Raw genomic sequence first — 25,118 nt, forward strand, 5'->3', positions numbered from 1 at the left:
TATCATATTATTGTTTGGAGGCAGGCAGCTGCTTTAAAATATCAAATGTCACAATAATGAATGATCTCCCCAAAAGCTTTTTCATTATTGCTCTGTCTTTTCAATTTATGGGCTAATTCAGAAGGCCCAATTATGTAGTTCCCTTTACTTAAGTCATTCGATTTTCAGAGGTTTTCAGAGGTTATAACATGTTAATGTTTTCAGGATAAAATGTTATGTTTTACGTCAGAGGCAACTTCATGCGTATTGTCAACTGTATTATTCTACACAAGTTTGTGTTTTTCAATGAAATAAATTGATTTAAATCCAGCTTTGTTAAAACGCACCATGAAATATGAACCTTCGCGTTTATTGAATTATCCGTCACATTTCACCGTTTATTAAAATATCTGGAAACAAATGGTGCAACTATTTAAATCTGAGGCTTATTGTATATTTTTAAAAATGTTTTTTATTCATTGGTTTGTACAAGACCTAAACAGATCGTGGTGACGGTGTTCTTTTCTGTCATTAGCTCGTGCGCTCTGGAGTGTCCACTGGCACATCTCACCTGCCAGTGCGCTGCGGCTGTGCGCACAGAGCGCAGCAGCAGAGGCGGCGGCAGACAGAGAGTACTCTCTAAACGTCCAAGTAACTTGACCCTTACGGGTTTCCATGGAGGTATGTTTTCCCATTTAAAAGCTTTGTGAACCAGCCTGAACATTTTGAGGCTCATCCAAACCTTAAGTCCCCACAGCGCGCGCACAGTGGATGGGAGAGTGCAGAAGCGCTTCGGATGTGGATTAGGACTTTATGTCGGCCTAAAGGACATTCACCCGTTCCTCAGTCATCTCACTCGGACAGAGACAGAGGGACCTTGATGGAGTTTTTATGTGGGATCCGCTAGGATGGACGTAGTAGATGAGACAGAGGCGCTACAGAGGTTTTTTGAAGGTAAGGACATTAACATTTCAAAACGAGAACACGTGCAAATCATGATCATTTATTTTCATTTATGAAACCTTACCTTACCTGGTGAAAAATGTGGGGGGGTTTAAATACCAAAAATGTAGACTTCCCTGATATTACTGTAAGACTGTAGCTTAAATGTGACAGACAATGACACTTTTGGGGGTAATATTGGAGTTGCATATTGAGCCTCTGTGTCTCGGGATTTTTCCAAATCAGAATTTATTAGTTTCATAGGTGAAATGAGTAGGATATTTAAAATGCCCGAAAAAGCCAAATGTACCAGAAACACAATACAGCCACCTTAGGCCTGTAAAGGTTTGGCACGAGGGCCTACCTCTGTACCGCTGTACAAGATAAAGTTTGGACTTTGGCAGAGAGCCTTAAGGCTTGGTTTTGGAGCGCGTGTTGAAACAAAGTTAAAGGGGTCGACAAAGAGGGGCAGCTGATGCGCCCCAGACGAGCTCAGAGGAGGAGGTGAGGTGGAGGAGGTTTTGGGACAGGACTGAGTGACAGGATGCAGGGACACGTGCAAGTGCCATAACATTCTTTGGTATATGCTTTTCAGGCGCCTGTTCATATTTTACTCAATCACATGGTATGTTTAAATGAGTGAGTTAGTGAGTTTTAGCCAGTTTGACATTTGCTCACTTTATATTGTTAAGATTTTGTTTTATTTTTTGCTTTTTTGCTTTTTGCTGGGCCTCCTAACAATCCAAGGCAACAGTATATAAGTGATTCCATGGGCAACATGTTTCCATCAACTATGAAATCATTTTACAAAAACGTATACCAGACCCGCCCCCAGTGCCTTTACAGAATAAAATTGAATAAAGGTGCACGATGTAACTTTTCTGCTGGAGGTTCACCTCATTCCAAAGTGGCAGAGGTGTTCACAAAAAGTCAAATTTGCATTCCCATTTTCGTTCATAGGGGTTGAATGTTTTCCCAACATGAGGAAGAGGAGACTTGAGGACTTACTGTGAGGTTAGTGGTGGTCAGTGGAAAGAAACAGAATCTCTGCCACTTCCACGTTTCTCAGCCCCAGGGCAGCTATGACCAGAAATGTATTTAGTAACACTTTGACAAAACCCTAAAGCATTGACCATTAAGTCCTCATACAGCCAAATAAAAACGTGATAGAAATGGTTTAAGAACCTTTTAATTCAGACTGGCCTTTGTTGAGCTGTTCCTTAAACCACTATGCCTCTTAAATAACTGATCTTTTTTTTAAGCTGTTGATTGCATTTTGTCCAGTTTGTGAGTTGAAGACAAGTATAGGCCATGTGTCAGATTTCATACTGCATGTTATATTTTTAAACCAGTATTTTACATATGCTTTATTGTTACTCAAGCGTTTTTTTAGCGAGTATAATTAAAGTGTAGATGTTGTTGTCTCATTGATGATGTTGACCTGTACTTGTGCTGCTGTCTGATCCAAAGCTCTGTTTACATTCCTGCCCTGGGAGTTAGAGAAGTGTCAGTATTTTAGTCTCTTTTTAGTTTTAGCTTAATCCAAAGACATTAGGTTTTACACAAAAGTGTGCTTGATAAAGTTTCCTTTAACAGATCACAGTTACTTTCATATGACATTATATTTAGCTGTAGGTAAGCACACGTCTTAGTGATAATAAATGTTAACAGAGATGAGACTGAGGCCCTGAACTGATGAACTGACTTAATTTGCTTAGTGCTGGAAGGTAACGAGGTAGAAGTATTAAAGTACTGTACTTAAGTAGAATTTTTAGGTATCTTTACTTAAGTACATTTTACAGTGGATACTTTTTACTTTTACTTCAGTACATTTGAGAGCAGTATCTGTACTTTCGACTCCACTACATTTTTGAACAGGACTGAAAAGTAAAAAGTAATTTTCATATGATTTGAGCGATTATTTTTACCATGTTCTTGGAAACATCCTGACTAAAGTTTTCGAGTTCAAGCTTCGGCTTTGAGCAAAAATAAATACTAAAATACATGAGAAAAAATAAGAAATTGATTTGTATTGTTATTGTGACCAAAATTTGTATAATTTTCAAATCAGCATCACTACATTTAACAGTTTAATAAATGAACAACACTTGGATGAAATACTTTTACTTTTTACTTCTTATAACATTTTTAAATGGGCACTTAAATACTTTCACTTAAGTAGATTTTTTCATGTAATACTTTTACTTGAGTAACTTTTTTCCTCTGTATCTGTACTTTTACTTAAGTAACAAAGTTGAGTGTTTTGTCCACCGCTGCTTTAGATGTGTGTACAACATGGGACTGATTTGACTTGACTTAAACCTGAGCCTGAGCTTGATCTGAGATGAGTTTTATCAGGCTCAACATTTGACCTTTGATTAAGTTACAGTGAGTTGAGTTGAATCTGTGCTAAAAACTCACTCCATAGTTGAACTGAATGTGTCATAATAATACTAATCATTCCTTGGTTTTATATAGTACCTCGCAAGACACCCAAAGCACACCAGTGTCTGTGTACACTGGTGTGTGAATGTGTGTGTGAAGGTGTGTGTGAATGTGTGTGTGAATGTGTGTGTGTGAATGTGTGTGTGAATTTGTGTGCGAACGTGTGTGTTCCTTGATGTAAAACACTTTGAAAGCCTCAAAGGTGAAAAAACACTATATAAAATGTGCCCATAATGACCATTGTCTGTGTGATCCCTCAGTCGTCCAGGTATATTCCATAGTAATCTGTCAATGGGACAAAAGGTTTATTGAGTGAACACATTTCGCTCATTTCTTTAGAACTGAAGAAGCGACTTGGATAGGATTAGAGTTTTTCTTTTCTTTTATCATAGTGACGATTATTCATTCATGTCATATTCCGCTGTGGTATTTAACCACAACTGTCCTATGGGAGATATCATCACCACTGACTTCCTTTACTCACTCATCACATTCATACTAGGAAAGTGTATTACCTAAGGACACGACAACAGTTTGCAATAGAACCTCCACCTGGTATTCTCAGCGGTGCCCGATCCCGTTGAGATCTGACCAGAGTGAGCTTTCTCAACGTAATATGGCTGTTGATGTTGCCAGCCAATTTTTAAATCAATTTGCATTTGTCCAGCTGGCGAGTGTTAACGTCAAGTCCAACCTATGATCAAAACAAGGATAGTGTGTTCAGCTCCTCATCTTAGCCTCACGTCATCACATTCTTCTCTGTGAAACTCCGAATGATGTGAATGTGTTTACATATTCAGTGAAGACCTGCACATTCCGGGGTGTCCTGAGCAGCAGAGCACCCTAAGGTCTCTGGATCCATTACTGTGACAGGAGCAGACTGGGGCTGACACAGAGCAGGCCTCACTGCCCCTCTGCTCAAAAACACCACAAAAACATGACCTTCTGACGCACTCAAGACATAAGCCAGTGGACCACACCCCACAGAGGTGTCAGCTTCAAAATATCCACAATGAAACGGGCTGAAATTGAGGATGGGTATCAAATGAAAACTTAGAAGGAGCTCGATCCACTGCTTATTAATGTATCCATGATACTTAAACTTCAATCTTTTCACCTTCAGCACTAAGGAAAAGGCCAAAGGAAACAGATTGAAATGTAAAAGAAATTACAAAATATTTCCTTAAATTTAAAATGTGGTTCTATACTAACTTTGTCTTGTCTATTTCATCAAGCCAATTATACAAAATCCACTCTTGAAACAAAATCTAAAAATCTACTTCACAAAAGTAAGGTACAGACACAAAGAGTTTTAATTGTCATTTGAAAACATGAACTTGAACTAAAACAGAATAAACAAGGGTTTAACCATGGGCCCACGTTCTCCGTGCAGCTGTCAGACTGTACTGTGATTTACAGACTGATTGTGAACTCACCTCAGGAGAATGTATTGTTTCAAAGCAGCAGACCACTCCACTCCTGCTCACTGCCAACACCAAACAGACTGGGACATCACAGCTCTTTAGTACGTCTTATGGTAGAGGTCCTGTAGGTATGTGCAAACACGTGACAAATTCATCATCCAAACTCACTTTTTAGTACATTTTATAAATACACAATTACAAAATGATTTAGGGATCCACTAAAAATATCAGTACAGCTGTATATTGTGACAGGTGTCCTGGCAGTACATGTATCAGTACAAGAGGCTGCACTACTGCATTAACAGTATCACTTAGATACTGATGGGAGACTACTAGGAATATGCAGTGGGGCAGTGGTGGCTTTAGTAGTGAATGTGTTGCTGTGTCTTTAGGCAAGACACTTATCTAGCTCATGTGTGAATATAGTCAGTGAGTAAATGGGGGTTGGAGGAGGCTACAGTGCAGCTTACCATTACCAATATGGAGTGAATGTTTCAATGTAAGGGTCTTCCCGATGCCTTTCTTGCATCTCCTCTTCTTGGAAGCCCTGAGTCCAGATATAGACTGTATAAAGAAGTGTACAAACTGAGTGTGACGTCACCCACAGTGTTCAGCTCCAGTCAAATGAAACTCATCGAGGCTAGTAGTTATAAGGGCACATTTGGAGCTGAGTTCCATATTTGAAATTCTGACCATGAGTATCATAGCAACCAAAGAGGCGATCTGGAGCAAGACTGTCCCACCTGCACTGCTGGTTTGGTAGGAAGGGGTGCTTAATAACACTCGCTAGAGGGAGCGACCTCAGGAAACGAAGGCACCTTATTTGTCTGTTATTAATGTTAATATGTTGATTTACAGACACAATAGCAAAATAAAAATCAGTATCATGTAGTCATGTAGAGCGGGTTAATACAAACATTTTAAGACCAAAATGACGAGTCTGCCACCAGCAGTTATGGAGAGACGGGCAAATTTTTCAATAGAAAGTGAATTAGCGCCACAGTCGATGCAGCCAGAAGCGCGACAATGGTCACTTTCTATTTGGAACATGGTGGCTAGCAGGTTAGCTATGTCCATTTATATTTACAGTCTATGAGCCCGACATGGGTGCAGCTCCTCCTCTCGTTACAGGGACCTCAAAGCCTTAAGCTAAGGGCCTCAGGTCACATGTTCCAGACCACACATCACAGCGAAAAGATTGCCAGCATTGAGAGACTTAGGTTTTGGTTTGGTTTAAGGCACTACGTAGCTTTACTAGTGTTGAGTCCACCACCTGCTAGTCTCCATGGAGATTATATTGCTTTGTCTTGAATACTCAAATACAAGTGTTTTTATAGCTCAAAAATACCCCAAATATTCACATCTACATTAACGTGGCATCCCCTGCATGTCTCCACAAACATAGATCAGTTCACTGTCGTATACTGTGAAACATTACAGGCCAAGCACCAATATCTCCATGGAGACTAGCAAGTGGCATATCCTCCACCAGAAAAGTTACGCAATGTATACCTTTAAGCCTGTAAATGGGAGGTTCTGGTTGCTGTACTCCTTCTCCTTGCCCCTCTTTGCTAATATACGGTAGTGTTTTTCCACCTTATGGCTGCTCTGGCCCTACCTCACTTCAGACCCTGAGCCCGGTGTAATCCCAAAGTGCCGGAGCAACCAGTGAGTGACACGGCTGTGTGTGGCAGCCTGGTACAGCCCTTTCTCATGACCGAGAAATAATCCTCAATACAAGTTTCACACACGCAAGAACACACGGCCGTCCCTATACCTCTGATCCAGAAAGATTTCAGACGGGCAAATCATGGCTAAAATAGAGGAATAATTCATTGTATTTCTAAGTGAAGTCATCACAAGGATATCATCATGCTCTGGCTACGTGCAGGTACTTTTGTGACGTCTCTTTGTCTGTGGTCCAACGTCCCCTCTCATCTGTCTTCTTTCCTTCTGTCCTTCTTTGTACCCTCTCTTGTCACCCCACCCTCTCTCTCTCGTGTTCCTCTGTCTCTTCTTTTGTGGGTGTATCTTAGGCTTAAATATTTTTCTCTAACTGTATGAAATGTCCACGCTAAGGCTTCAGTTCTGAGTGTTTGCAATAGACTAGAGGGTGAATGTCTGTTAACCTGGAGTGACTTAACTGAGGAAAGAAGTGAAGTTGTGATTGATTCTGTAATGTTTTGAGCTCTGCAACATCAGTGTCAGGGTTAGGCGGCGGTGAAGAAGAGGAGATGGGGAGTCTGAGGTAGCTGAAAGTTCTGCAGCTGCATTGGGGTAACAGTAGTTCAGTGTTTGTCCTGCTCTCAACATAAACATCAGTGGTAGAGCAATCATCTCTACTGACCCACAGGTGCAGTTCCAGCTTCCACAAATGAAAACTCGTTGTGTCCTTGGGCAAGACACTTAACCCGCCCCCAGTGTGTGTGTGTATACTGATGTGTGAATGTGTGTGAATGGGTGAGTAGTGGAGTGCCTTGAAGGTGGAAAAGTGCTATATTAAACTGTGACATGGGTGAGAGAGTTGGTAGAGGTTGCAATTGGCTGCAGTGACAGGTGAAAGGAGTTTTGTTTTTTGTTTTTTTTTTTTCCAGCTTCATTCCAACTTATTTGATAACTACTCAGAGGCATGATGCTACAAAAACAGAAACACTGGAGCACAAGTTGGCAAAATTGCATTGCTATAATAGAAAATCTTGAAATGAGTGGGTGTGGTTTATTTTCCTTCTTGTATGGACTTTGCTCCTGCTTCTTCAGTTTTCTGTGTAAATAGGTATTATGCACTAGGCCTTTGTCGATGCAATAATTAACAGTGTGCTTTCTTCTGGGAGTCATTTGAGGCAGCGCACGTTCTCATGCTGACTGGGTAACTCCATTTGTGGAATGTAGCGAAGTAAAAGTAGTAAAGTATTATTTTTAGGAACACTTTTTTTCATCTGTAATTTACTAAAGTCAATTTTAACGTGGACACTTTTTACTTTTACTTGTCTACATTTGAGTCAAGGTATCTATACTTTCTACTACTTGTCTGAGACCTGCTGAAAAGACTGAGAGTTTATTTTTAACATGTTCGTAATTTGAGCAAAGAAAAATATACAAATAAAAACAGCTAGAAGACATCTATGTGCCTCTGGATGTCCACATACCCACCCATCCATGTCTGTTATCAGTGGTGCCAGCCCTGATTTAGTGCACTTGGGAGGGGAGCACATCTGGCTCTGGTTTGGGGGTGGCCGGCACATTCCCTTGTATAACTGACGTGTGTGAGGAGACATTATCCATCTGCGTCTCAGCCAAGTCATTAAACAGTGTTGTATCCAAACACTAGAACAGCATTGGTTGATATTACTATTGTGATTTTCAGCATCACCTAATTCCTGTCATTAGAATATTGTGCACTTCAGGGATTGGTTAGTTAGGCACCAAAATTAAAACAATGAAATAAATCCCAAATGCAAACCTTCCTAATGCTTAGTGAATTCCTTGCATTCCCAACTGACTAAGTGTGGGCCTAATCTATCTGCGTGTAGGGGAGAGGAGGGGCAAGTGGTCCAGGGGAGAAGGGGGAGTTTGTGGGCTTTGCGAACGGCAAAAAAACGTACCCACTATCAGGGGCGTCGGACTGGGGGGTAAAGGATACTGTTTACCCTTGGGCCCAGCGCAGGTAGGGGCCCCTTGATTAGACCAAATGTAGTGTAGGCCCACCAGGGGTCAGCGTACCAGGGCACCCAGGGCTCAGAATTTGCCCATTGTTTTGATCTGGGCAAGCGTTATGCCTATTTACAATCCGCTCTGCTATAATTAACAACTATAATACAACAGAGCTAATTTATAGACAATTTTACAGAAATTATTAAGATTTTTGGTCACTGGACTGGAACCATGACCACCTGATTTAAGATGTAATGATTCTTTTCCAGGTTTAATTTAGACAAAAAATTGAAAGTGCAAAGAAAAGGGATAAACTATGGCCAAATGCATATGGGAACAATGATAAAATGGCTCAGTCAGTTGAATACACATTGGCCGGTGTTAAGAGCCTGGGGAGAGGTTGAGGAGGTTAATGGTTCTGCTGCTGTGTTGAAAACAGTAGTAAGGAGGCATGGTTCATGGTTCTAGGCTCTTTACCAGGTTCAGCATTGTAATTATGATTCACGACTTTGACAATTTGTCTTTTCTTCACCCTAATTTAACTTTCAAACTCAGCCAGACCAACTGTGTCAAATTCTGTTCAATAATTTTCGTTTTAGAGAACATAAAGGTCAAGTTTATTATGATTTAGTTAACCAAATCCAAAATACATTTCTTAAACCCCCCCCCAGTCTATTCTATTATGACATTCATATTGCTCAGTACAGGGCTCTGTGACTGAAAACGAGGAGCTTGGATCTAGTCTCTATACTTCTCACACATTTTTGTTTCGTTTGACAGCAAAGTTTTCTGTTTTTAAGTTGTCATCATCTCTGATTATTTTTATTTAGTTTTAGACAGGCCAAATACTGATAAGAAAGATTTGTGAGGAAAACGCTGCAGGTTATGATAACAGTATTGGACAGGTGACAGGAGGCATAGGAACAAGAAAACATCCACTTACTGAGAGCTCATAGATGCTCTTAGATAAACGTGTCAATTGCTTGTGGGAGTAAAGCGCACAGGACAGGCAAGTGTTGCGTCCTCCATGTTGAAACTGCCCAAACTGCCCGCTGAAGGACTGCTCTGATTAAACCAGATGTGTTCCCTCTCCCTCCCACAGGTCATGATATTAGCAGCTCTCTGGAGCCAACCAACATCGACACCAGCATCCTGGAAGAGTACATCAGCAAAGAGGACGACTGCGCAGACATGTCAGTACCCCCGCCATGTTCATTTCATTTATAACTGCCAAATGTCTAAATTTGTTAGCAACTGAATACAGGATAACTTAACTGTAGCTTCACTTTTTTGATGTCTCGACCATCTGCTTGTCACCTTGGAGCTGTTATTATTACTTTGCCTAGAATATTTAAACATAACTTGAACATGATAACTGCCTTCACATAAATAGACTGGTTTAATGTCATACTATGGAACATTCCGGGTAAAGAAAAACAATCTGTATCTGTATCTGTAATCTGTTGCTATAATTCTATCATTTACAGCTGCTTCACAGAGGTGCACAGCGGCCCCGGAGTGCAGTACCCTTCTCCCCAGGCAGGCGTGTCCTCTGGGGGGCTGCTGTGTGCGGTGAGCCCCCCTGTCCCTCTCCGACACACCACTACAGCTCTGTCCGGGCCCAACAACTGTCCCAGTTACCCCCCTCCTCCACCCGTGCACCGCCAAAACTACCCGTGCCCTGCCCTGGGACCACAGCAGGCTCCGGTCAAGTCAGAGCACAGAGGCCCCTACGCTCCAGGGTGAGTAGTTTCATAATCACAAGGCCCATATAAGCAGACTCATGTGTTACTTTTACAGGTGGAGAAAATGACTGCCTTACTCAAAAGGAATATATACACGGCATGCAAATTTGAATTATAAAAATAGTAATGTAATTTGAAGGGGCTGTACCTGATTCTAATATATTCTTGTTTATCCAAAACCAAAACCATCCAAATCATTGATTTGTCCCAGTTTTATACAAGAAATGTCCGAGGTGCCCCCATTTTTGACCAATTTGACCCCTCCCAACAGTAAAGAAGGTGATATATTGTCACTTGTTTAGCTAAAATACACAAAACCACACTTGAAAATGAAGTTCCTCAGATTATATACAGACCCACAAGCCCACAAGTGCGTTGAGACTGGACAATGTTCTCTTTTCACATTTCTGGTCACTCTATCTTTACATCGTGCATTGTATGGTAATAGCTGCTAAAGAAGAAAAACACTGAGACTGTAAAATATACTCATACCCATAATACATTATACTATACTCATACTAATATAGTCATTTTACATATGCATTTTTGTATTTTCTTGGGTCACATTTTTCATCCAGTCAGGCACACTGTTACATAGAATCATGGAAAACCAACTGCCTAACACCAACCCAGACACTTGATTCTCTGTGTCATGGTGCGTTTTCAAGAGTGAGTCGTGGCAGAGATTGGAGAACTATAAGGAAACGACTGTGTGACATTATCTCAGACCGTTTCATTACTGATCTCAAATTTTCTGGTGCAAGTAGTTGTGCAGTAGTTCTGGATTTTGACTTTAAGTGTTGATTGAGATAATAGTCGTCAGAGTTTGGTATCTAGAAAGTACAGCTCCAGCGTCTTTATCAAACTTCCTCGATGTCTTCAACACCAAACATAAGTTTACTGTAAACTCATAGGTAATAATATAAAATGAAATAAGTAGAATAAATGTCTTGCCACAATGCAGACTTTAAGGAGCTTTTCTGGTGAACCACTTGTCTCCAAGGATATTTAGTTTTTTGCTTGGAATTTTCCACAGTATGACATTAGACTTATGATGCTTTTACACCAGAGAGTCAAGAACATGCTGGACGCCTGCAGTTGAACGCCTGTAGTTGGGACTCTAGTTGGACACTTCTAGTTGGACATCTCCAGTTGGACACCTCTAGTTGGACGCCTCTAGTTGGACATCTCTAGTTGGACACTTCTAGTTGAACGTCTCTAGTTGGACATCTCCAGTTGGACGCCTCTAGCTGGACGCCTCTAATTGGACGTGTCTAGTTGGACGCCTCTAGTTTGACACTTCTAGTTGGACGTGTCTAGTTGGACGCCTCTAGTTTGACACTTCTAGTTGGACGCCTCTAGTTGAACCTCTTGTTGGACGCCTCTAGTTGGACACTTCTAGTTGGACGCCTCTAGTTGGACGCCTCTAGTTGGACACTTCTAGTTGGACACTTCTAGTTGGACACTTCTAGTTGGACGCCTCTAGTTGGACGTCTCTAGTTGGACACTTCTAGTTGGATGCCTCTAGTTGGACGTCTCTAGTTGGACACTTCTAGTTGGACACTTCTAGTTGGACGCCTCTAGTTGGACGTCTCTAGTTGGACGCCTCCAGTTGGATGCTTCTAGTTGGACACCTCTAGTTGGACGCCTTTGCATTTGAGGACAAACTCCTCCGACACATGTCATGGACCCTGTGGACACACATCAGAGAAAAATACTTGACGTCCATCCAGGGCATCCGGTGCAGTCTGCGAGGGCCTTTGGATGTTTTGTTTTCTTAGTCTCTTTGTGAACACAAGACAATATTAAATTTACGCAGAGTTCTTCTTTTTATACATCTCTATTTAACAGACTGATAAGGAAATATGAAACGTGTCCAGTTTCACACCAAGGTTGAATTGTAGCACATAAGAAAAATAGGTGATTAGTGCTTTTATTCTCTTTTTCACAAAATTGCAACTCTTTTCTAGATTTTAAAGCACAATTGAAGTAATTGTTTGGATGGATATATGTTATTCATCATTTTGTGATGTGTTTATTTTACTTTAGGAGTGATCTCAAAGGACAAATACATAGTGCTTCTTTATCACATTTATTAAGTATATCATTTTCATTTTGTAAACCATGGAACATTTTACCTGTTAGACTTCTTCTAATGAAATAATTATTACATGTTCTGTCTATTATTGACACAAGTTGTACTCATGAGGCAGGTATATGTGGTATATGTGGTATATGATGTATATGTGGTATATGATGTATATGTGGTATATGAGGTATATGTGGGTATATGTGGTATATGTCTTAAATGTGGTAAATGTGGTAAATGTGGTATATGTGGTGTATGAGGTATATGTGGTATATGTGAGTGGATAGTTTGATTTGCCATAATGTTACTTGAAAGAAAAACAAACTCTTTAGGGAGTGCATTATGTAAACACAGGAAGTGTTTACATAATGCTGTTTATGGAGTTGATTGCAATTTAGTACATTTCCATCATCATCCATTTCCAAGTGTGCGATAGACCAAATATTTCTTTCAAACCAGTCTTTGTAAAATAATTATTTGTTATGATGTAATCTGTTATTCCATATTATTGTGAAATGTGGAGAATAGTTATGACACAATAAAATTTGCTTATAGAATCCTTATGAGGACACAGGAAGCTCACTGATGTCAAAGTCACAAACAAGTCAAAGGCTGAGTCCTCCGAGTTTGTTCAAATAAAGTTAGAGATACATAACCATAAGGAATGATGGTGTTTAATTTAAGATTTGAGCCAGTTGATTTTAAGTCACATTGAGGAGTTCTAAATTGGTGATGTTTATTCCACCTTCTCTTGTTTCCATTTGACTTTCCTTCATATAGTGGGCTCTATTTCTCCATATGCAATTTAGATTAATTTGATTTATGGATTTAAATAGTTGGAAATGGCATTTGAATAAAGTGGGTGAATACATCTTTATAAACTTTCCATTTTGGTTAAATAAATACGTCCTAACATTGACAGATCTCTTTGGAGCCAAATATTCAGTTTAGCTTTACACTGGTTAATCTTACTTTCTATATTGAATCTTTGTTCTTTACAGAGCTGGATACATAAATATTTAATTTCAGTTTTAATTATTCATGTGGTAAATGTCTTTTAACTGAGTATCATGGATAGAGAAAAGTTCACATTTTTTCAAATTTAAAAATTATGGACTAATGGACTGATAACGATTTCATTGCCCAGGACATTACAGTTTTTAATACAGATGACTAATAATTCTGTGACCAAAATGAAGAGATGTGAAATTAGACAAGCCTAAGGAACGCCAACATTTAACTGAAGCGTTGAGTAGAGCCTTTGTGAGAAGAACACAGCTGTTTATGTTTTATATAACCCATCAATTCAATTTCTATATTTAATACCAAACCCAAAATGCTCAAGTGTAGAAATAATAATGGGCGTTCTACTGAAAAAGGCTTTGTAAAAGTCCAAAAAGAAAATAAACTCATGGTCTTCAGTTAATCTGTAACCTGTCTCATAGTATTATGGACTGATCTGTCCTTTAAAAAATCAGATTGTGTCTCCAGAATAATATTTGAAAGCTCTGACTGAAGACGAGAGGCAAATATGTACAGTATGTTATGAGCTTGTAGTCAGAAGTGTAACAGGTCTGTAATAGGTCTATTTTCTACGATTCTAGAGTCTTTGTCATGTTTAGGAGCAGAGAGTTTCATAGTTGGAAGTGAACAGGTTTCAAAAATGTCTAAAACACAGGGTAAAGTAACTGCTGCACGTGTAGAAGTTTCCAGTGAGTGAGACAGTCTGAGCCTGGTGTTGAGCCATAGTTTGACAATTACATCATCGAGTTGATCAGTAGAGAGAGGACAAGCACAGGTTTGTTTATAGTCCTCATTTATTTTGGGGGTGTTATGTGCAACGTCTTTAAGAAGGTTTCACAGTCCATTTTGAGGTGTAAAGAGGCCTATAAAATTTAAAGGTCTCTAAGAACATATTTTTTCATCAGTAATTTCTTGATATTTAATGAATAAGGATTTTATGCAGTTTTTTTCTTGACGTCTTTTTTCTAGATCACAAAAGAAAGCAGAGTTGTTCTCTTCTTCTTCTGTCCACTTTGTCCTAGACATGATAAATGCTCTTTGAGCTTTATAAATATAAAGCTTCTAAAGAGAACTGAACTTTTACAGTGTTTGTTTATCGTCCTCACTCTGAATGGATTTGTAGTAGAAATTCAGTTAATAATGTTACGTTCAAGTTAATTTTTTTTTTTTCTTTACTAAAATGGATTAAAAATTCATGGATTTAAAATTTTAGGAAGCCCCATTTTTTAACTGGGGATGAAAGTTTCATTAGTCAGTATTCTCATGTGGAGGCAGAAATCCAAATTAAACTTCCAATATTTGTTTGAATAGAATCTGCTCTTAGATTTATTATGAAAATATATCACACTGTGATCATTCAAAGGAGCTGCAGAAATATCACAGCTAGAATCAAAAGAATTAAAATAAATCAAATTGTTTGAAATTAATCAGTGATCAATCCTCGATTTATAAATAAATAAATGCACAAAGTTTTCCTTTTTGTTAACTCTAAAAGGCTCCTTGCAGTAACAGATAAAAGAGAAATTCAACTTTAAAAGTAATTAAATGTAAACAATAGAAAAGTAAATAAAGTTCTCAAAAGTGTTACTAGTGAAAAAGGCGGTAGCAAAACCCTGAATACTTGAACAGACTAGACCTACAGGACCATTTCATTTAAGGCATAACTCTCTGACCGTTGACCTCAGCGTAAGGACCACGGACCATAGTCTTGTGACTGGCTCGTTCCACCTGAGGCCAGTCCACTTTTCTTGCTTCTCTGTCTTCTTTGCTGAGGTCTTCCACAAAGCAGATACTGAGGTCTGTGCAGGTCTGATGTTTTTTTGTCGCTCACCACAGTTCGTCCCTGTAGATCCTCAAGGTGAACTGCATGGTGTCAGTGTGTCAGGGGGTTGGCAGTGTGTGGACAGATGTACAGAGTCCAGGATGGTGTGGGGCAATCTTTATGAGAAGGTTTGCAATAAGCTCCTTTTCTCTTTCTCTTTTTTAATCTTAAATTCCATCTTATCTTGTATCTCTCTGCTTCTGCTGTTAGATTTTCCATCTCTGCTGCCCTTTTCTCTGGCTGTGCATTCTACTCTTTAAATTGGATTATTTCACTTTACAACCTTCTGCTTTTTTCCTTGCAATCTTTTATTTGGAATGAGTTCTACTCCTCAGATTTGGTGAGGTTACTTAGGGTCATCGTGTTTTCTTTCAGATCTTTGTGCACGTCGGTCAGCAGCACTCGGAGACCCTGGGTCTTGTCTGTCTGGGTCTTGATTACCGCCAGAACAGTAGCATCATAAGGTGGCTCCGGTGATGAGGGAGTGTCAGTTTCATTTGGTTTAATCTTTTTCTTTAAAGGTTGTAGAGGTTTCTTGGGAGAGGTTAGGGCGTTTTTGGCTCCCTTAGCATCAGTTTTCCATTTCCATAAGCTCACAGTTTTCATGGAAGGCAAGCGCTTTAGCCCTTAGCATTAGTGTTAGCGTTGACCATCAGTTCAGTAAAAGGTGAAAATAGTTTTTAGTTTTACTTTTTCCGGTCCTGATGAGGGTTGGTGTGTTTTCAGTTTGTCAGCGAGTTTATCTCAGTGAAAAATATTGGTCCAGTTTGAACTTATTCAGGTTTAGGCACCAGAGAGCGGTCACTGAGCATCTGATCTCTACGCCATCTTGCCCGGACCTCAAGTTTGCCGCTTGTTTTTAAGTGATGTCTTTAAATTTTTTTCCGGATTATGATGTCTCTACATCACTGTGTGTATTCTCTCAATAGTTGACGCTGCATGTTAAACACTAAAAGTTCAGCTTTTTTCATCTGTGGCATCTGACACTTTACCTACGTGAATTTGTGAACACTCAAGACACACCAGGTCAACTCTGCTCTGATGCTTGAAAACACGCTGCAGAAACAGAGGGAGGCCTAAACGTGTGTTCACCATAAACTTTACGTGTAAACTCAACGCCCCTGACAAACAAACTTTATTCCAATATAATAATAATAACAAACATAATATATAAATGGTAATAATACGTTCAAGATAAGTAGTAAAAATAAAAAAAAAGACTTCAATTGTATTAAAGTAATGAACATAAGGTGACAAAACCACCTCTAGAAAAATGTCATAGTTCACCTTTAGTAAAACAGAGTGAGCTTGACATGAACTTGCACTTAGCGAACTGTCCGAGGTTGCATTTATAGAGCTAGACTATTTTAAACCAGAGCAGCACAGAAAGGGAAAGATTGCGTTGCTGTTATCATTAAACACTTAAGTAGGGTTACACACATTCCTCGAGCACTATCTTGTGTAAACACCAAATCAGGCTTTCAACAAACTGAATTAGGCACATGGAGTTGTGTTACACTGTTGTGAACAATGAACATTTACAGTACTGCTAATATCGTTGTATTTCCTGTGAGTTTAGGACCCTGCCAGAGTCACCTCCAGACTCCAGCTCTGAGCCCTACTCTCCTCAGCAGGTGAATGGTGAGTTCTGCACTGATTTTGTGAAATTATTTTTTATTATAAGTCTACATGAGTCATCATTATCTGCCCACAAGAGTAATAATTTGGGTCACCTTATCCTTATAAGTATGGAAAACAGGCACACGATTTATTAAGGCTAAAAGTAATAGCTGCTATACCTCAAAACATAAACCATGTATGATTCCATGGAAAGTTAAAACTATTCTTTTTTTGTTTTGTTTTCCTGTGTTTCAGATCCTCACATGATCAGAACGATGACCCCAGAGAACATGTGTCATATGACCCCGACCCCACCCCTCCCTCCCGGTCACTATCCCAGCATGCAGCGGGACATGTTCCTGAAGCCGGAGCCCATGATCTCGCAGTACTCCATGGGCCCCACCACCAGCGCTGGAGACATGGGCCAGACTCACATGCTGCACCACATCATGCAGCATCCACAGGGACAGGAGTGAGTCGAACAGTAATACATTTGTACAGTTGTATCTTACAGGCATTTACCAACTCTGCATAAAAATAGTATATTTCTAGGCATTATTTCTTTACAGTCTTGCTGTATTGATTGACACTGTGCTGCTTCTGTGCTGGTATAACTTGTCCAGGACCCCATATTGACAAGGTGGCCCACTAGTTGAATGTATGCCCTATTCATTTAGTTACAATCCAAAAATATCAAACTTGATGGCAAGGAAAACACTGTATGCTCGATACTAATTTTGATATTATAATTGAAAAAAAAATAAAATAAATTCAATGAACGTTTGATGCAATGATATTTAGTGCTTTATACACAACTATGAGTTATCTGTTTATCCATCATATGATTATAAAGTTGCAACTAGATTCTTGTTATGTCTTCTCAATAAACTGACTCTCCTCATATACGTTGCTGAAGAGATTCAATGGTGGAATGTAATAAAATAAAAGCACTGCACTTAAGAATGCATTTTAGGTGTCTGTACTTTAGTTAAGTAGTTTTTAAAGTGGACATTTTTAGCTTTTACTTAAGTACATTTGAGAGCAGTATCTGTACTTTCCACTATACTACATTTTTGAACTGGACTGAAAGGTAAAACTATTTTTTATCATTGTTTGAGATCTGCTGAAAAGGCTGAGGGTTTATTTTTTAACACATTTGTAGTTGTTTCTGTTGAACAAAATTCAGCACAAATCTGTATCAAAATCACTACTTTTTACTCTTTTAAGTACATTTTTAAACAGGTACTTTCATACTTTTACTTTTTTACTTTTACTTGAGTGTTTCTTCACTCTGATATCTATTCTTTTACTTAAATAACAAAACTGAGCACTTCTTCCACAACTGAAGAGTTTGCACACTAAAGACTTGCCCATGAACAGTGATAACTTGAACTGAAGCCATCCCAATTACTGGGTTATAAAATATTGTGAAATCATGTAATGAAACACTTTTTTTTTCTTCTCCAGTGGCATTCCATCTCATCAGGCAAAGAAGAGGAAGCACTCCGATTCTCCCAACAGCACTTTGAATTCCAATCTCCTCACAGGTATCATCAAACAGGAACCAGGTAGGCTCTGTCCTCTCTGCTGCTCTCTGGCCTGTCAGAATGCCCATGCAGTGCCAAATCTTACCAACACACTTTTTCTCAACACTGGTCACACTTTTCATTACAATTATATATTTTTGTCTTCATTTCCCTCAGGATTGATGCAAGATTCAGACAGCGCTTACTTGGACCCCAACTATCAATGCATCAAGTGGCAGCCGCACCAGCAGAACAAGTGGAGCCCTCTGTATGACACAGACTGCAAAGAACTGTGGGTATATTTCACTGGCACCTACAATACAGATCAAGATTGTTTTGTCACATCTAAAGTAGAGTCATTCTATCAAGGAGTTTGCTCAAAAGTAACCCAATAGAAATTTTATTCATTTAAAGGGGCATGATGTAAGTTTTTTAGTCGGAGCGTCCAAAACCTTATGTTCTCTACGGAAATGTGATGGTTTTGCCTTGACTCTTCCACAAAATGACATAAAACTTATTAGTCTTTATGGAGACAAGCAGGTGACACAGCTACATATAATAAAAAAAAAAAAAAATCGCTTGTATTTGAATGTAAATGAAAGACAGACAGACTCCACCACAGGACTCATGTCGTCAACCTTTGCTGTAAGATGTGAACTCAGTTAGCGCTCACTCAAATGAATATACAGTGAGTCGGATGCACTCAACAAAGTAGTTTGGGTTAAATTATCTCAGTTGCCATAGCAAAATTGCAACATCGTATCTTTTGAATTGTGATAGGTTCTCAAAATGGCGCTCATGAACAGGAAACTTAAATCCATTTTTTTACCGTAGAGATTCTACCTTTATGCAGGATACATGGGAGATTTTGCCACTAACATTTAACCCCGATCTCTATATATCATTTTGGGCTGTACATACAATTGAAGTGCACTTTATTTCTAAAAGCCTATAGCAGCAGAGTATAGATGGTGCTTGGTGAGGGCAGGGCAGTTTGAGAGCTGAGTACATTCCAGAGGAGTGAGCGGTGCGTGGGAGTGCAGGGTTTCGGCTCCGAATGGGGAGTAGCAGGGGTAAAAGTTAGTGCGCACCTTGTGCTCTTCAGATGCCAAAGTCAAAAAGAAACGAGGGAGGGAAGTTAGCCTGAACTCATAGAACTCTTATCTGCCCCATCTGTTTATCACACGGGATTGCATAAATCTCAAAAAGCAATGTCTCAAGTTCTTTGTTTAAGCTTAGCAGAAATATAGTGTGTATAGCAATGGTTCTGTTCACATCAAGTACCACCAAGAAAGTATTCGTCCTTCGGAGTACCACCAGATTTTAAGTAGGACTGTAACAGCACTATTCCAGGCCCAAAACAGGTCTAAACAAGCTCTAAATTACGTCTAAACTACGTCTAAACCAGGTCTAAATCAGACTAAACCAGGTTAAATATGACTACATCATTGCTACATTTGTTTTTAGCAAGGACTTACCCAAAATCAGTAAAAAAAAGCTGAATAATTTGTATATCAACTGTATATTAAGCAACTAAAACTGTGAACGTGCAGGTGGCTAGACCATATTGGATACTAATAGATGTATTATGTTATATTACTATATTATGCTGCTCTGATTTTTTTTAGCTTTCAATCATTATAACGCTTCTCCTTCTCCAAAAAAAACATACCAATTGTGTTTTTGTTTGACCTGTGCATGTGTTTCTTGTGCAGTTTCTATTATACAGTGTGTTGGAGAAAGATGCTGGGATTCCTCTTGAACCTTTGCTCTTTAACACTGATGTCCATTTGTTGTTTTTTGTTACAGTCCAATGCCAACATACCGCGTAGATGCAGACAAGGGCTTTAACTTCTCCCTGGCTGATGACGCGTTTGTTTGTCAAAAGAAGAACCACTTCCAGGTGACGGTGTACATAGGCATGCTGGGAGACCCCAAGTACATCAAAACACAGGAGGGGCTGCAGCCAATCGAGTGCTTCTACCTCAAACTGAACGGGGTCAAGGTGAGCAAGAGATCACACAGCTCACATAGGATGGTATTTATCACATTGTGCAGACTAAAATCTGTATACAGACTCAGTATGAGGACCTGGCTCTCTTATGGGGACAAAATCAGGTGTACATGATGCAAATCCATCATTATTAGATCAACAATATGATTTAAACATGCACCATATAGCTTTTATGGTGGAGAGTCTACCACTCCATGGACATGTTAATATTCAGATCTTTGGAAAGGTGCAAGTTTGTCAATATATTGTTTTAGCAAATTAAAATAGGAGATTTGAAGATTTGGATTAAAATAGGTTAAGGTTAGGATTTATGTTAAGGTAAGGCAAATAGCTATGGTTAAGTTTAGCAGTGGTCTCGAGAAAATAAATGCCTCAATGTAATGTCCCCAAAAAGTACGGAAACCCACAGTCTGTGTGTACTAAGATTATATGTGTTCAGGTGGAGGCTATGAACCAGTCCATCAGTGTGGAGCAGTCCCAGTCTGATCGCAGCAAGAGGCCCTTCAAACCAGTGCTGTGAGTGCTCAAGTCATACTCTTGTGATGGTTCCATCAATCAGTATAATCTCTTATGGTGTGTTCACACATCACATCATTTGGTCCTAGTTTGAGCTCAGTTTAGTCCTGATGTAAACTTGGTTTGGTTGTATTCTAGTCCCGGTCTAGTCCAGGTTTAGTTTTCATTTTAGTCTAAGTTTTGAGGTGGTTTATTTGCAAGTGTGAACACACCTTAAGTTTAGGATTGTATCAATAGTCTAATAATTTATAATTATTATCATTATTGGATAGAGAAATGTTTCTCCACAGGGTCACGTTGCCTCCGGAGCAGGTCACCAAGGTAACGGTGGGGCGACTTCACTTCAGTGAAACCACAGCCAACAACATGAGGAAGAAGGGCAAGCCTAACCCCGACCAGAGGTATTTCTGCAATACCAATATACACAACACAACCTGATTACTAGTACTACACATACAAGTACTTCATGTTTGAGAGTAGAGCTTATTTTGTGTACATTTAATTCTGCAGGTACTTCATGCTGGTGGTGGCCCTGCATGCTCAGGCCCTCTCTCAGAGCTACACAGTGGCTGCTCATGTGTCAGAGAGGATCATCGTCAGGGTAACATCATGTTTCTATGTAAATATGAAGGACCATCATTTACTGAATAATAACATTTTGAATAGATATTTTTAACTCCACATTGTAGTGTTGTACTTATATGTGCCATTTATAGTATTATTTCTATATTTTTGTTATCTATATAAATCTGTATTTAATATATTTTATGATTTAGCTGATTAAAATGACTTGCCTTACTCTCATGACAGTTTTAATAACTCACTTGTAAGACTGTTTAATTCATGGGTTTCAGTCAAACAATTTCTTCTTGATTTGATATTTTGTGAGGACCTTTCTCCATTGAAAACATTACATTTTGTTCTGATATGCTTAACTGCTATGGCGAACATTTCCACAGCTTGAAACTAATGAATCAAGTAATACTGTAAATGTGTACAGTCCAATATCATTAGAAAAGTAACAACAAATGTTTTTTGCAGTGTATTGATGTAATATGTTCTTTTATTTTTTATTTCTATAGCAAATGAAGGATTCATACATTTCTGTTTTGTCAGTTGTTTTTACATCTCCATATCTACAGTCTACTTTAAATGTGTGCATATTGTTTGTGCAGGCTTCAAACCCTGGTCAGTTTGAGAGTGACTCGGAGGTGCTGTGGCAGCGCGGGCAGGTGCCAGACTCTGTGTACCATCACGGCAGAGTGGGCATCAACACAGACCGCCCCGACGAAGCTCTGGTCATCCATGGAAACATGAAGGTCATGGGGTCACTGGTGCATCCGTCCGACCTGCGTGCCAAGGAGAATGTCCAAGAGGTAAACTGTGTGTCCAAACAGGTGGTACCTCATAGCGTGGGCAGGGTTAGGGGCAAGAAGGGAGGGCATCTCTTTGTGTATTATGATTATGGTACTTTTTTGCTATATTTTGGCAAGCCGTTTATGAAATTATTGCTAATATTATAATATTCAAGATGAGAAAATGTTTAGTAATGTTGGTCTGTGCAGTTATCTCCACTTTTATTCCATGGCTCTACAATGAAATTATAATCAGGGCAAACTTACAGTTGTCTATATTGTATAATCCATCATTAACATTGGGAGACTTTTCAAATTGCAATATTATGATGTTGTCACTCCCAGTCTTTACTTTTATGATAATGTGGTTGTAATGATCTGTGTCACTTTGCAGGTGGACACCACAGATAATTTAAAGCGGATATCACAGATGAGGCTGGTCCAGTACCAGTACAAGCCTGAGTTTGCTGCTACTGTGGGGATAGACAACACTGCAGAGACTGGTAATGCATCTGATTTGATTTTAGATGAAGTTATCATGATTGACATATAACCAGACCTTCTTGTGTAATCACTGACAGGGGTGATTGCTCAGGAGGTTCAGAAGATTCTGCCTGAAGCCGTGAAGGAGGGAGGAGACGTGGTCTGTGCGAATGGAGAAACAATTCCAAATCTGTTAGTCGTCAACAAGGTAAAACCACACAGACAAATTTGTTTTTATCAAGCAGTTTTATCTAACCTTTGAGTTTTTGTCCAGAGTTTAGAGAATATGCTGATTGTGTTTGAAATAACTTAATTTTTAACAATCTAATGAATTAGGTTGCATCTAAAAGACTAATACAAAATGCTTCTAAAATTGAATAACTGAGAACTTTGAGTGGGAATTGGTGTGCATTTTAGCCATATTACTCTTAGCTACGTAGCCTGCGCTCTGTTATCCTACAATCATAACTGAACCTGTGTGTCCAGAACCTGCAGATAGAGGACACACTCAAGTTATTCTCATTCTCATTATATGGATAGGCCATATCTCACGTGAAATCTCAGAACCTCCAGAATTCACTCACTGAGCTGCAGAGGCTGCACTAGCATGTATGGCCATGCATTCATCTGTCCATTGTACGACAGGAGCGTATCTTCATGGAGAACGTGGGTGCGGTGAAGGAGCTGTGTAAACTCACAGATAACCTGGAGACGCGTATCGATGAGCTGGAGCGCTGGAGCCGAAAACTGGCCAAACTGAGACGACTGGACAGCATGAAGAGCACCGTGAGCGGAGGGACTGCCAGGTCAGGAATCTAATGAGGAAGAAAATATATATGTAGCTCAAATCAGCTCATTTGGGCACATTTACATTGTTACTGATTAGTGTGCAATGTCCCTGTTGAAATGAATGAATAAATAGGAAACAATATGTAACTATAACTTTGAATTTTATCTACAGTCAAGCAGGAAGTTATTTCAGCCGGACAGGGAGTGGGCCTCTCAGGAAGAAAAGCACCAAACCTGGGACCAAGGTATGTGCTTTTCTGCTTCTGACTCACTGTATGTAGCACTGACTCCATCACATATAATGTGGCCAAACACCTGAAGACCATCCTGGATCCTCTGTTGGGCAACATGGAGCACCATATTGAGAACACAGCAGAATTTGTGAGCAAAATCAAGCATCTCCAATTTGATTCAGATGAGACCGGTTCAAATATCTATTTCAAACCTACAAACACAAGACAGAAACTGGTTCACCCAAAGGACAAAACCTTGAGCCATAAACAAAGTAATGTAATCTACTCCATTCAGTGTAGTGAAGAGTGCAGGGAGCATGACACTGGAGAAACTAAACAGCCACTCCATAAGAGAATGTACCAACACCGTCGAGAGAGCAGCTCAGGACACCAATCTGGTGTACATCTCAAATTCAAAGACACTAGCCACTCCTTTGAAGATAGTGAAGTTCAGATCTCAGCCAGAGAAAAGAGAATGAAAAAAGAATGGTTTGAGAGGGGACATAAAGAAGCTATTTTTTAATAGGAAAGAGAATCCTTCCTTAAACAGGAATGGGGGTCTCAGACATAATCTATCCCCCATGCATAACCCCATCCTCAGACCCAAAACAAAGAGAACAATAGCAGGGTTGTTAAAGGTTGAATAAGGTAGTTTCAGCTGAAACTACAGACAATAGCTGTTTACAATTTCAGTGTGGTTAGCTCTTCCCTTCAGACAGATATAAGGCAGTGTCCAGCAGCATTCTGATCAGAACTGAAGAAGCGGCTTGGAAACATTGTCACTCCTACAACAATTTGTCCAGTTGACAGATTTAAACTGCGTCTTTGGCTAATTTCTGCTTCTAGATAATGCAGAACAATAGAGAAGTTCACTGAATAAAAATATGTATGTAAATAATTAAGTAAGTTCATAGATAAACCTGGAGGAAAACAGAACAAACATGCCTACTATGATTTCTTTAAAATAACTTAACTAACACAAATGTTTTCCCTTGCAGACCCCAACTGCAGACCAGGGCTGCATCAGCCAAAAGTTCATGCAGGGGACTATCCTGGCCCTGGTGGTGGTGATGGCTTTCAGGTGAGCTGGGATGGGACTGAAATTTGACTGTATGATAGGACTGAAATAAACTTTTCCTTCCTGGTTGTTTCGATGGCATGATAGGTATAATAACCCAACAATCTATACATGAACTGTGAGGAAGCTGCTTTTTTAAAGAAATAAACAAACTCTGTCTATACTGTCAGAAAGACCAAACCTCACGGCATTGACAGGCAAGGCAAGGCAAAGCAAGTTTATTTGCATAGCACAATTCGCACATAAAGTAATTCAATAAAAAAGACATTAAAATCACAAACATCAAAACATAAAATGAGCATTAAAACAGAAGAGTGCAGAATATAAACCTTTCAGTCATATGCACAGTTTTGAGCCTGGATTTAAAGTCAAAGTAGAGGCCTG

At 39.4% G+C, this 25,118-nt stretch overlaps 1 protein-coding gene across 4 annotated transcripts in view; it reads left to right on the top strand.

Annotated features, from left to right (window-relative positions):
* Positions 1-573: 573 nt before the first annotated feature.
* The window catches only part of myrf (myelin regulatory factor), a 31,015-nt gene continuing 6,470 nt past the window's right edge, over positions 574-25,118 (top strand). Inside the window, exons 1-17 of one of the 4 annotated variants that reach the window (XM_033968546.2) lie at positions 574-933; positions 9,544-9,634; positions 9,929-10,183; positions 16,700-16,761; positions 16,996-17,212; positions 18,208-18,308; positions 18,444-18,558; positions 20,076-20,271; positions 20,720-20,796; positions 21,087-21,197; positions 21,307-21,415; positions 21,972-22,172; positions 22,546-22,654; positions 22,733-22,842; positions 23,280-23,440; positions 23,596-23,668; positions 24,655-24,737. In XM_033968546.2, the coding sequence (XP_033824437.1) occupies positions 888-933; positions 9,544-9,634; positions 9,929-10,183; positions 16,700-16,761; positions 16,996-17,212; positions 18,208-18,308; positions 18,444-18,558; positions 20,076-20,271; positions 20,720-20,796; positions 21,087-21,197; positions 21,307-21,415; positions 21,972-22,172; positions 22,546-22,654; positions 22,733-22,842; positions 23,280-23,440; positions 23,596-23,668; positions 24,655-24,737 (2,117 nt within the window). In that variant the 5' untranslated portion in view covers positions 574-887. The remainder of the gene's footprint in view (positions 934-9,543; positions 9,635-9,928; positions 10,184-16,699; positions 16,762-16,995; positions 17,213-18,207; positions 18,309-18,443; positions 18,559-20,075; positions 20,272-20,719; positions 20,797-21,086; positions 21,198-21,306; positions 21,416-21,971; positions 22,173-22,545; positions 22,655-22,732; positions 22,843-23,279; positions 23,441-23,595; positions 23,669-24,654; positions 24,738-25,118) is intronic. The other 3 variants (XM_055222590.1, XM_033968547.2, XM_055222589.1) reach the window with 3 other exon arrangements.

The sequence above is a fragment of the Periophthalmus magnuspinnatus genome, chromosome 6, assembly GCF_009829125.3.
Source record: "Periophthalmus magnuspinnatus isolate fPerMag1 chromosome 6, fPerMag1.2.pri, whole genome shotgun sequence".
Classification (NCBI taxonomy): Eukaryota; Metazoa; Chordata; class Actinopteri; order Gobiiformes; family Gobiidae; genus Periophthalmus; species Periophthalmus magnuspinnatus.